The 12645-nt window shown below is 41.3% G+C and overlaps 1 protein-coding gene across 2 annotated transcripts in view; it reads right to left on the bottom strand.

The window, feature by feature from the left end:
- The window catches only part of marchf4a (membrane-associated ring finger (C3HC4) 4a), a 60434-nt gene that overhangs the window by 2883 nt on the left and 44906 nt on the right, over positions 1-12645 (bottom strand). For both annotated transcript variants that reach the window (XM_059554151.1, XM_059554152.1), the window contains one exon: positions 10140-10332. In XM_059554151.1, coding sequence (XP_059410134.1) covers positions 10140-10332 — 193 coding nt within the window. The remainder of the gene's footprint in view (positions 1-10139; positions 10333-12645) is intronic.

A 12645-nucleotide genomic window follows, 5' to 3' on the forward strand; every position in this document is an offset into this window, starting at 1 on the left:
AACTGACGTTATCACTGTACACTGCAGACCACTTAAACAAGCAGTGTGTGAAAAGGTAATAATAACCCACAGTTTTCAATCGACTTTTCTACAAGAGCCTAAACCAAACCCCAACGTTGAGAAAACTATACATGCACTGAATTTGTTATGCTAATCCTGGAGTTGATGCTGTAGTGGTTATCATTATTAGCTTTATTGGAACAGATACATTTTTTTGAGTTTATATGTGTTTCAGTATCATGAAGATGCCTATTGCTGCTGCAACCTGGTTTTCCAGACTCTATCTTTTTCTCAGTCACTCTTCCCCAGTTGGACTGCACATCCTCTCATTACAAGGAAAGAATGTGAGACGTGTATTGATTTAACACACACATTTTCCTTTAGCTGAGAGGATACAGTAGCTGAAGGAAATTCTCAGGGCAAAGCTTGAATTTTTATCAGCAGTTTTTCTGCTGTAGTGTGGGATTTTTTTTTGGCTCCCGACCAGTCCCACAGTGGATGGGAACAGGACTCGGCTGTGAAAAGTCACTTTGCCACCTGTCTCTTCTCTGAGCTTCTCTCTTAATTTTGTTCTCGTTCTCCTTCCTTTTTTTGTCCCCTTTTCTTTCAGATGTATCTATGCTATGGGAAATGATTTTAAACCAGTGACTTTTAATTAGGCACACAATTGTTTAATATTTCAGTATTAAACCGAAAGCTGTGTGAGCAAGACCTCATCCCACCTAAGCAATATTGGGAGATAAATTATAAATTGCAAATTTGTAATTAGACTCCTTTAAAACCCCTTAACTGTCACTCACGTTTTTGAAGATAGACTTGAATGTGCATGATACTAACCTAAATTTTTATAATTCATGACTGAAAACATTTTGTAACATGATATTGATGTAATATTTACATGGTAATGCAATGTCTGATTTTAAAATGGGGTTTAAAGGATGAATTTTGAAATTTGAAGTTTTCAGTTCATATATAACTTCTGATGATTTCTAAAATGTGATAGAGAAAAAGGCAACGAAGAAGTCTTTTTTTTAAACAAAGGTCAAAACTCCTGTTATAATTTAGATTTTTGAGGGTGCACTCTTGTCATAAATTGATCTATTAATTTTCCTACATAATTTTTAACAAAAACATTGGTAAAATATATATTTGGGAGTCTTAGACCTTTCCAACGATATATAGTTTGTCAAGATTAGATTAGATTTGATTGTAATATAGTGAAGTAAACCTAGGCGTCCCGTATTCGGGACGGGGTGACAGTTATTAAACACTTTATTATTTATTTATTTATTGCTTTCAGGCTCGTAGTCAGCTATGAGGTCACCGAGGTCTGGACCTCTGTAAATTTGTCATGTTAAAAAATAACATTTGTTCTCTGAATGACTAATTTGTTGTTTAAAACTCTTCTCATGAATGTCTGTATGTATAATTCAGTTTAGACAGTTTGCAATAATGTTTAGCGTCCGTGGTATGAAAATGATCGCTGCAAGACGCTGGCGGAGTGAACAAGTCTTTAGAGACTTGTGAGTGAGGGTGGGGGCGCAGTTGCCAGATCCAGATATTATAAGCATTTTTGGACTTGTCTTTGGCTTTGGCTTCAAAAGGCTCTAAATAATCCCAGCAGATGAATAAGGGTTATCTATCTTATCTAGTGAAATTATTCTCTAAAAATAATGTACAATTTATATACTTTTTTAACCTCAAATGCTCGTCTTGTCTAGCTCTGCAATGCATATGTGTATTCTGTGTACTCCGGTTCAAAACAGGGCAGGTCAAAAAACTCCCATCTCATTTTCTCTTCCAAATTCAGAATCGTCTTACTTCGGTGCAGAAAAACTGACCCCGTGTTAACACAAAGTGTACATGTAAAAAAGGTCAAACGCCCTATATATATAAAAAAAAAGGTAAAACAGCAATGTAGGATGGTTTTAAAGTTGGAGGACAAAATGAGATGGTCTTGAACTGACTTGAACCGGCATGCACAGTGTACACTTACGCATCTCAGAGCTAAACCAGGTGAGCATTTGAGGTTAAAAAGTATAATAATTATTATTTTAAGAAAATAACAGATCATTTCACCAGATAATACTCTTATTCCTCAGCTGAGATTGTTTAGAGCCTGTTGAAACTGCACTGACACTACATTTGAAGTCAACTATTTGGAGAGAAATATTGGAATGTTTTCCAATTACTGTAATTAACTTCTTTGCGACTGAAGAAAGAACATCTTGAATATCTTGGATGACATGGGGATGAGTAAATTATCAGGAAATGTTGGAAGTGGATTAATCCTTTAATTTGACACTCTAGAAAGATAATAAGTGGGAAGTTGCATCTTAGGGTTAGCGGTATCTTTATAGTATCTTATTTGCAATTTCAGGCAACACTGCATTACTGGCACTTAAACTGACAATAATTTAAAAAAGCCCATGAAAAGATTATTACTAACAGGATAGCACATTCGGTAAGGGTAGCGCGAAAAATATCATGATATTGTCTGTCAGAAATGTTTTCAACACTGCCAAAAACAGTAGCATTTAACACTAGTACACAGATCTTTAAAACAAGTACTAGTAGTACAAGCACAATTCTTAAGCCGACCCCAGCCCAGACCTCACTGATTTTCGAACCCTGGCTACACCCATTATTGCATTGTCACAAGAAGTGACAGATGTGGAGACCTAACTATTGTTAGTGAACCCTTTACCCCCCTAATATACCACTGGATAAAACGGCTTAACTATCTTAGATGGTGACACTCTCCTAACAAAACTTATTGACCATATAAAAACAATAGCAATATTCACAGTGTTGTTGAAACATGTTGGCAGCAAATTTATTGAAACCATGCATTCTATAAAAACATAAAATTGGATGGATGGATAAAACTTTAATCTCTTTTGTAGTTTGTATTTTAATGCATTTATTATATTTTTATGAGGAATTTTTAAACTTTGCACTGTGGTACTTCTCTTGGTAGTGCCAGCTTAAGATGTATTATACAGTATATGTTATAATATGATGTCATATTGTATTACTTATTTGTAAAACCAAACACAATCTGTGGACAATGATTTTTGATGGAAATATGCAGAGTTCTGTGAAATAGATTTTAAAAATTCTTTAAAACGATGATAGTGTGGAAATTGCAGTAATTTGCAAGGGACAATTTCTCACTTTGAGCACACGAAATGCGTGTCTCGTTTATTTTTAAAAGCAGAAAACAGAATACTCGAACAATGGCGCTGACAGGCGTGTTACGTCATCACGCATTCCGAACATTTAAAGGGACCACGATCCCTGAACAGTTATGCAGAACACAGTGTACAGAACTACACTTAACAATGGTGAATTATGTCTGTCACATTCACTACACACGTCCCCCCAGAATTCATCATATCAGAAAAACCCAACTGTCAAGGGGGGGGTGGGCGTATCAACCGGCCACAGCGACTGTGCTGTACCGGAGGTCGAGGAGGCCCCACTGCAGCTGGTGTACCGGCATTACCCGGGAGAGGGGCATGGGGTGCGGGAGGCTTGGGTGGTGTGGGAGCACTGGGTGGGGGCAGAGCAGGAGGCCGTCCGCGTCGTGGGGGCTGGGCCAGGTCAATGGGCCTGGCCACGTCCAAATGAGCCGGTTTAAGGCGGTCAATGGAGAGTCGCTCTGGTTTGCCACCCCTGTCCACCACAAAGTGTTTGTCCCCTGTCTCCAGAACCCGGAACGGGCCCTCGTAGGGCGGGTGTAGCGGTCCTCTGTGGGCATCGTGGCAAATGAAAACATAGTCGGCTGTTTGAAGTCCAGCGGGGATGTGCGACTGAGGGAGGCCGTGACAGGAAGTAGGAACAGGTGCAAAAAACCTCGCATTATCCAGTAGAGTAGACCTCACTCGCTGGAGAGTGGCAGACCAGGGAACCGTGGTGCTAGGGACAAAATCCCCTGGTACTCGCAGCGGTTGTCCGTAAACAAGCTCCGCGGATGAGGAATGAAGGTCCTCCTTTGGTGCAGTCCTGATACCCAGCATCACCCACGGGAGCTTGTCGACCCAGTTGCTGTCTTTGAGGCTGGCACGCAGGGCAGCCTTCATCGATCTATGAAAACGCTCACAGAGTCCGTTAGCCTGTGGGTGATATGCAGTCGTGCGGTGGAGTCTCACTCCGAGGCTCTGTGCAACAGCGTCCCAAAGCTCGGATGTGAACTGTGCACCTCGGTCAGACGAAATGTCCGAAGGGGTGCCGAAATGGGCAATCCAGGTGCCAATAAATGCCCGTGTCATCTCGGCAGATGCCCCCGATGTCAGTGGTACAGCCTCAGGCCAGCGGGTGGTCCTGTCAACCATGGTTAACAAATATGTGAAACCTTGAGAGGAGGGCAGAGGACCAACCAGGTCCACATTTACGTGGTCAAAACGCCTCTCAGGAACCGGGAATGTTTCTAACAGAGCTTTAGTGTGGCGGTGTACTTTGGCCCGTTGGCACTCAACACAGGTGTTAGCCCAGTCCCTAACGTCCTTCTTGAGGCCGTGCCACACAAACTTTGCTGAAACAAGCCTCTGTGAAGCTTTCGCACCTGGGTGGGAGAGACCATCGATGGCATCAAAAACTTGACGCCTCCACCCGAGGGAACGATAGGCCGAGGACTACCTGTGGAGATGTCACACAGGAGCGTTGTGCCGGCATTGCCAAAAATCACGTCCTTGATCTGCAGCCCTGTAGTCAAGGTTTTCAGACGTTGCACGTCTGGGTCTGTGGTCTGAATCACGGCCATGCGGTTGTAATCCAAACCAAGATGGACTGCCCCCACCAGAGCCCGTGATAGGCAATCTGCCACGTGGTTGCTCTTACCGGCAATGTGCTGCAAGTCCGTGGTGAACTCTGAAATGTAAGACAGATGCCATTGCTGGCGGGTGGACAACTTCTCACTTTGAGCACACGAAATGCGTGTCTCGTTTATTTTTAAAAGCAGAAAACAGAATACTTGAACAATGGCGCTGACTGGCGTGTTACGTCATCACGCATTCCGAACATTTAAAGGGACCACGATCCCTGAACAGTTATGCAGAACACAGTGTACAGAACTACACTTAACAATGGTGAATTATGTCTGTCACATTCACTACAATAGTACAGTTTACTGGTAACTGAAATCATTTATAAACACAAACTTTGGATAAAACCATATTGATACAAAAGCATACCTTGTGATACATTGCTCGTAATATTCTTAGATGACCTGATGCCCCCTTTCTGTCAGGAGGGGAAATAATAAAAGGCTAATGTTATTGCCAGTGAAAGTGTTTTCAATGAAAAGATCGCCTTTAGGCATTATCTCCATTCTCTCCACCTAATCAGAAAGTATGGACACTTGTTTCCTCTCTCTCCCAGTCTGGCTGCTTATTGAGAAAGAGTGATACATCACAGTGAGAAACTCTTGAGGAGCTCAGCCATTAATCTGCAGCACACGCACGCACAAACGGATGAGCCACTAAAACAATCCCGACATCACTATTGTTCAGGTCTGTCCCATTCACCCTCTCTATTTTTTTTCTTGTAGTAACACTTACACAAGATAACACTGCTCTGAGAAATCCTCAATATTCCCTCTGAGCCACTAGAGAGACGAAACCTCTTCCACTTCAGGTTCTACAGATTTGTGATGCCTGTTTATACGGCAGGCACTAGGCGGCAGTTATTTTACATTGCGGCTGTCCATTTGTGGATGGCTGCATTTGTTGACGCTCTTGTTGTAATTTCCATTTAACTTTATGTCCGATCTGTGAGCTGTCTAAACATCGTACATCACACTGAGGTTCTAGAGCCATGTGCTGTGTCCAATACCTGTGGATTTATTCAGATGGTTACATTCATACGGCAGCAGGATAATAATAATAAATAATCAATTTGTGTTCCAAAGATGAGCAAAGGTCTTATGGTTTGGAACGACAAGAAGGTGAGTAATTTATGACATATTTTCATTTTTGGCATTTTTAGCATTTAAGCACAATAAGCTTCCATGTTGATAAAACCAGACCAGAGTCTGCGCAGTATTGAACTCTGCGCAGTAGAGAGTGAAGTTGAGCCACGTCCTGCCCACACTCACACAGAGTCAATCGCAAACACACGCCCCGACCCTTTTTTAAATTAGCTTGACTGGTTTAATTTTTGTCTGTTGATTTTTCGTATAAGAGGCTTGTGTTAAAATAAGGTCAGTACAACTCCAATCTCTTCCTGAAGACCCCGATAAAGTCAGTTGGCGCCTTAGTTCGCTCAAAGAAGCCGTCAGTCTCAGCTGTCAATCATGACGTCACACTTCCGCTTTTTATAGCATCGCATAACTAACTAAAACCAAACTTATTTTAAAAACGAGCACCCTAACTTACATCAGCGTGATAAAATCTACATCAAGTGACATAAACCATGTTTGAAAAAAAATATTTAAAGTGAAATTTAATTATTTGTTTGTCTCATGTCCCATATGATTACATGGAGAGAGTGGGGTTTACGACCTAAACTGGGACCAGCCACCTAAGGGCGATCGGAACGTGATGGCTTCACTTTTGAGGACTTAGTGTGGCACACTTGGTTCATACCATAGACTAGGGATAGGCAACTCCGGTACTGGAGGGCCACTATCCTGCAGAGTTTAGCTTCAGCCCTCATAAAAACTCACCTACCTGTATCTATCTAGTAATCCCGAAAACACTGATTGCCTTGTTCAGGTGTGTTTAATTAGGGTTGGAGCTAAACTCTGCTGGACAGTGGCCCTCCAGGACCGGAGTTGCCTATCCCTGCCATAGACTGTATAAAAACATTGGCATCTTGGCAGCCTGCATCACTCCCGGATAATCGAAAATGGGCAAAGAGGCCAGAGTTGGTTGCTGAAACGATGCCCACCTAGCTCGACGGTAGGGACAGCAGAGGCAATCAACCTGTCACTCAACTGGCCAAACCCTTAATTATGCAGAACTTTAAGGCTTAATATAATTTAAACGGATAAGTTATAAAAAAAATTCACCCCCCTCACAGTTGTCATGAAGGGCAAAATTTGCTATATAAACCAAAACCACTTTTTGTACAAGGCTGTAAACATTTTTTTCTTATGTAAATTTGGGCATTTTAACATGGGGAGTCTACTCCCTTTTGGAGACAGCCTCCAGTGGCCAGTTGATGAATTGCAGTTTTAGTCACTTCCGTGTTGGTTTCATGAGAGAGACCGAAAGTTTCTCATTTTTAACTGAACATACTTGGCACTCTAAAATGTGACTGACTGCTATATTCTGCTGCTGTGTGAATAGTTCCTTAGTTACTGGCATCTCTCATGAGCCCCTTTTGCACTGGAGGAACCTTTTCATAGTTTCTAGAACTATTTGCGGAAGTACCTGGATGCTCGTGCATTCGCAATGCAGAAACTTGGAACTATTTTAGTTCTAGGAACTCCTTTTACAGGAACTAAATTAGCTCTTAACTCAGAGTAAGGTCTAAACCCATGCAATAGGAACTACCAGTGACGTAAGTGTACTGTACATTGATTGGCCAAACGCATGTGGGAAAACACTAGCACTGCCATTTTTAAAAAGCCGGATAAACACACAGTTTATTATTCTAAGAGCAGTTTAGAGTAGGAGATAAGATAGAAAACAGAAACGAGAAATGCAAGTTGCATTAGTAGATTTAGTCTCTTGGTCCTCTGATTTGCTCTTACTGTCGTATTACTTCTACGTCTACATTTTATCTCCATTATCACACCACAGCTGTTTGCTCTAGTGAAAAACATATTAATGCATAGTCTACTGCGCAAAGCTGACCTCATACGTCATTCCCCCGGAACTCCTTCCTTTTACAACAGTGACCACAAGCTAGATTCAAGTAATTATTACATTTTGAATAAGGATATTCTTCTTACAAAAACGCATCGATTCACAACAGGAGGCCTTTGTTCACCCCCCGGAGCCATGTGAGACACTTTTTTTTTTAATGGAAGGGTGCTTTTTATTTAACGTCTTTTGGACTAAAGGAATGCAACACCCACTGACTGCAATGATAAAGTTTGAAAGATCAAAGACAATTTTAACTCTGACTGGATTCGTCAGAAAGACGAAAAAAAATAAAATGCAGCCTAATTTTCATTTTTAGGTGAACTGACCCCTTTAATATCGTCTAGTGTGCGGCCAGCCTTATTATGTTAAATGTTAAGCACGTTAATGTTAAACCTCATTAGCATTTAAAGGAAAATGCTGCAAAATGGCTTGCTCCATTTTTGACAGGATGAAAAAGGTGTTGTTTTACACTACCATTGAGAAATTTTAACCAAACTATATTACAGACTTTTCATTAAGTTCCCAAAGAATCATATCAACTTGTGGAAAATTGGCATCTGATGACCCCAATCCGATGAAATTAAATCTGTTCATCATAAAGTGATCATGTCTCTTCAGAAGAACAGTTTGAATCTTATGAATTAATTTTACAGTATTTTTATGTACTTTCAATGCATTGACAAAAGTATTTAAATATAGTATATTCAAAATATCTTCATTTGTGTTTTAAAAATAAAGAGAAGTCTAATTGGTTTGGAAGGATATGAGGGTGAGAAAATGATGACATATTTTTCATTTTTGAGTGAACTAACCCACCATTAACTTCAGAGTCACTTCAGAGTTTTTTCTCCCAAACAGTTTTTATCTTTGTTGTTCTCTAATACTTCAGGAAAAGCATTAGTGAACTATTTTTTGATAAGTGATGCTCTAGTTTTTGCTGCGGCATGCACAACCCCCCATCTTCCCTGAAAGTGGTTTTGTTACAGCAATCCAACTCTAAGCTGTTCAGCTGATGCTTAATTGAAACACAATTTTATCATTTAATTAGGAGCACATTTCCTCTGAGAGACGAAAAGACTTTTACTATGTGTGTGCGTGTGTTATTTAATGCCTCAATTGTATCCAGATCGTGAGGGAGCAGTGTGTTTTCTCTTATAGCGATTACTCCTTAAGCTGGCCTCATTAGACTCTCTCTCATTGTCTCGCCTTTCCTCCAGAGATCAAACTCTGCATATCCTTGCCTGTAATACTTTGGACCAGTGACAACATATTACATACATAGAAAGTCCTAAATATTTGGTCTGTCCACTTCCAAATTACATATCACAATCATTATATCTTTCTCAGAAATGTTTGAACTGCAAACAAGGTAAATTTCAATCAAAAGTGCATCCTACTATAAGGGCAAAGCACTTGAAATGATGGGCCATTACTATCATTTGTATTAACTTTAATTAATATGGACATATTAATTGCAAAATCAATTTCAGCTGTTGAGATTGTTGTGGAAAATACATCTTTGCATCAGATTTTGGCTCTGTGCAACTCTCATACTCTTCTGATAATCTATGGGTGCATGAGAATAATTGAGCATTTTAAAATCCATGGTGAAATCATGTAAACTGAAGGCATGATTGTCTGTAAACTTTAATAGCCTCATCAAGAGCCCTTTGTGAAGTAATTTACTTCAAGGTTTGTTCCAAACGAGAGAGAGCAAGTAATGAAAGTACCATTTAGAGAGAGCAACAGTGGGATGCTGGAAGTAAAAAATACATTAATTTTCTCAATAGAGAAATAGATTTTTCTACATAAAGCTTTTAAGACTATAAATATATGGTTTATGCATCTGTTAAGCCCTCACTTATAAGTTTTGTTTTGTTTTAGTTGAATAAAAACATAATTCCAGGCTAATAAATCCTAAAGAAAGAATTCCACCATTTAGAGAACTACAATGAACAAATCAGTTGCTGCTTAATATTTTTGTGGAAGCTGTGACAGCCAGTGTATTGTGGCCAATTTTAATCGGATGTGGCTTTGAATCATATCTATGCAGGAATCAATTTCAAGTTTTCAGTCACTTGCTATAGGCATTTTATTCAGTAGATACTGTACAATGAAAAAGCTTGATATTAAGTGAAATGCAGCAATTACTCATGCCTCCCTGTGGCTTGCCTGAAAAATACAATCCTCTCAGTTGTGCTACATTTTCCTGTGTTTTAAAAGGAAAGTGGGCTTGTAATTCAACACGTCTTGTTCACTTTCAGCTGGTTCCAACATGTGTCGGTTGCCAGGGAGGCTGCAGTTATTGAGAATCCAATGACCTACCGATGCACACCAGGTCCATGAATCCATACATGGCGTAACAGATCTGGAAGAGCAGGTCCTGTCGTTGCCACTTGGCCGATGGGCTGAGAGAGGACCAGACCAGCCAGGAGATACTGGCAATCAGGAACAGGGAACCCAAAACAGCTGCAGCTATCTGAACTTTCTCTATCACAGTCAAAGAAATGGCCTGCCACTGGAGACACAAAAAATTGTAGACTAATAGATAGTACAGTACCACATTTCAGCACACATGAAAAAATCATGAAGACACGGCATAATATTCATACATTAAACAAGTAATATAAGTGACTTATCAGCCAGAATTATAGAGAATGATAATATAAAAAGTTGCACTCATGGGCTCAATTCTTATAATTTTTTTTTATTAATACTTCAGCAAGTATACATTAAGTTGATCAAAAGTGACAGTAAAGACAGTGTTACAAAATCCAATTTCCAATAAATGCTGTTATTTTAAACATTAGATTCTTCAAAGTATCCTGGAAAAACAACTGTTTTGATCATTGATAAAAATAAGAAATGTTTCTTGAGCAGCAAATCAGCATATTACAGTAGATTGATTTCTGGAGGATCATGTGACACTGAAAACTGGAGTAATAATGCTGACAATTCAGCTTTGCATCACTGAAATAAATTGAATTTTACAATATATTACAATAGAAAACAGTTTTACAATTTTAAATTGTAATAACGTTTCACAATATTACTGTTTTTCTATACTTTGGATCAAACAAATGCAGTCTTGGTGAGCAGAAAAGACTTTCAAAAACATTTTAAAAAATCGTATAATACCCAAACTACTAAACAGCATCGATTGATTGATAAATTGATTGATTGATTATTAGCACTATGGAATATCTTTCAAATAAAACATGAATAAAATTACATTATTGATCAAGTAAGCCTTACCCCAATTCACTACGGTAAACTTACTAAAATGATTTATATTTTGAGCAATTAGGGCAGTTTTTACATTTCAGGTTTACATCATGCCCATAAAAATGGTCTAGCTGTTTGCTCACAATACATAGTTCCCTTTCAGTCGGTCACTCTCGACGCCACGTCGGTGACCAACGAATAATGGATATCGCTTCGATAGACCAATCTACTTCGAGTGTAAATTAAACGAGCCAATGCACATTGGCATGCAATTATTGCATCCAGCTGCCGCTGATCACTGTGTGAGTATAAGAAGGCTGCAGGTGAAATGCATTCCAGCTTTTCGCTTCGGAGCCGAGCGTTAGTATCGCTCTGCTCAACTGTGTCTGCTGTGAACTACGAGTTCAGCACGCTCTCGGAAGCTTCATGTGTTGGTGAGATGGCGCTTCAGCAGCGGTCGTTCTTGTGTCGAGTGGATTGAACACTTCAGGCTGCACTACCCGTTGTGTTGCAAGCAGCCAATTCCCCTGTGCGCCTCAGCACTAAAAGAGTATTTCCTAAAGAGCAAATTTCTCTAAAAGAGCTTCACGCATGCGTCTTTGTAAAGACGACGGATCGTCCTTATAAGGATGCCGTTTCACCCGTGCGTTTCTGGGTGCGGTCGTTACCTGGCAATGGGTGATGGTCACGATCACTGCCTCACGTGTCTGGGTGTCGAGCACGCTGAGGTAGCTTTCGTGGATGAGTCATGTTCTCACTGCGGGAATATGACCATCTCGGAGCGGCGAACCAGGCTCCGCTACCTTCAGGGGGTTGGAGTCCCATTGCCGCGGCCGCGATCTAGGGCTCGTTCTGGCAGCCGACAGACGAGAACCACTTCCAGCAGTAGCACGGGTGGTTTGAGGGTCACAGTGGTGGCAAACCCCGCAGGGAACCAACCCTCTGGGGACCACTACTCCTCTTGCACCTCTGATCCAGTGGAGCAACCCACGGAACGCGCTGGGCCCTCTTCAAGGAGCGTACCAGCGGTATCCAGTGGGACTCCCCCCGACCAGATGTCGATCTCAGCATCGGAGGGAGAGCTGTCGGATAACGATTCAGCTGCGCTACCGCTCTCTGGGACGGTGGCAAAGCCTGAGTACGATCTTGAAGTGGCAGCTATGCTTTCCCGGGCCGCCGAGAGGGTAGGGCTCGAGTGGAATCTCCCACCGTGTCCCGAACCCTCGCGGCTGGATGATTGGTTTCTCGGGGTGGCGCGCGCTGGTAATCCTGAGGCCATGGCCTGGCTACGTGCCCAAGGTTCCCACTACACCCTTTAAAGACCAAGTGGTGAACCTGCAAGCACTGCCCCTGGAGGAGGCAGACCCAGCCCTGGCTTTCCTTTGTCCCGTCTGAGCATTAAGTTACTACATAGACCGGACACAAAGCTTCAGGACTTCAGACCAGCTCTTTGTCTGTTACGGAGGTCGGCAGAAGGGGAGTGCCGTCAGCAGAGGATGGCCCACTGGATTGTTGATGCCATAACCCTGGCTTATCAGGCTCAGGATGTGCCCTGCCTGTTCAGGTTGCGAGCTCACTCAACTAGAAGTGTTGCATCCTCCTGGGC

The sequence above is a fragment of the Carassius carassius genome, chromosome 7, assembly GCF_963082965.1.
Source record: "Carassius carassius chromosome 7, fCarCar2.1, whole genome shotgun sequence".
Lineage (NCBI taxonomy): Eukaryota > Metazoa > Chordata > Actinopteri > Cypriniformes > Cyprinidae > Carassius > Carassius carassius.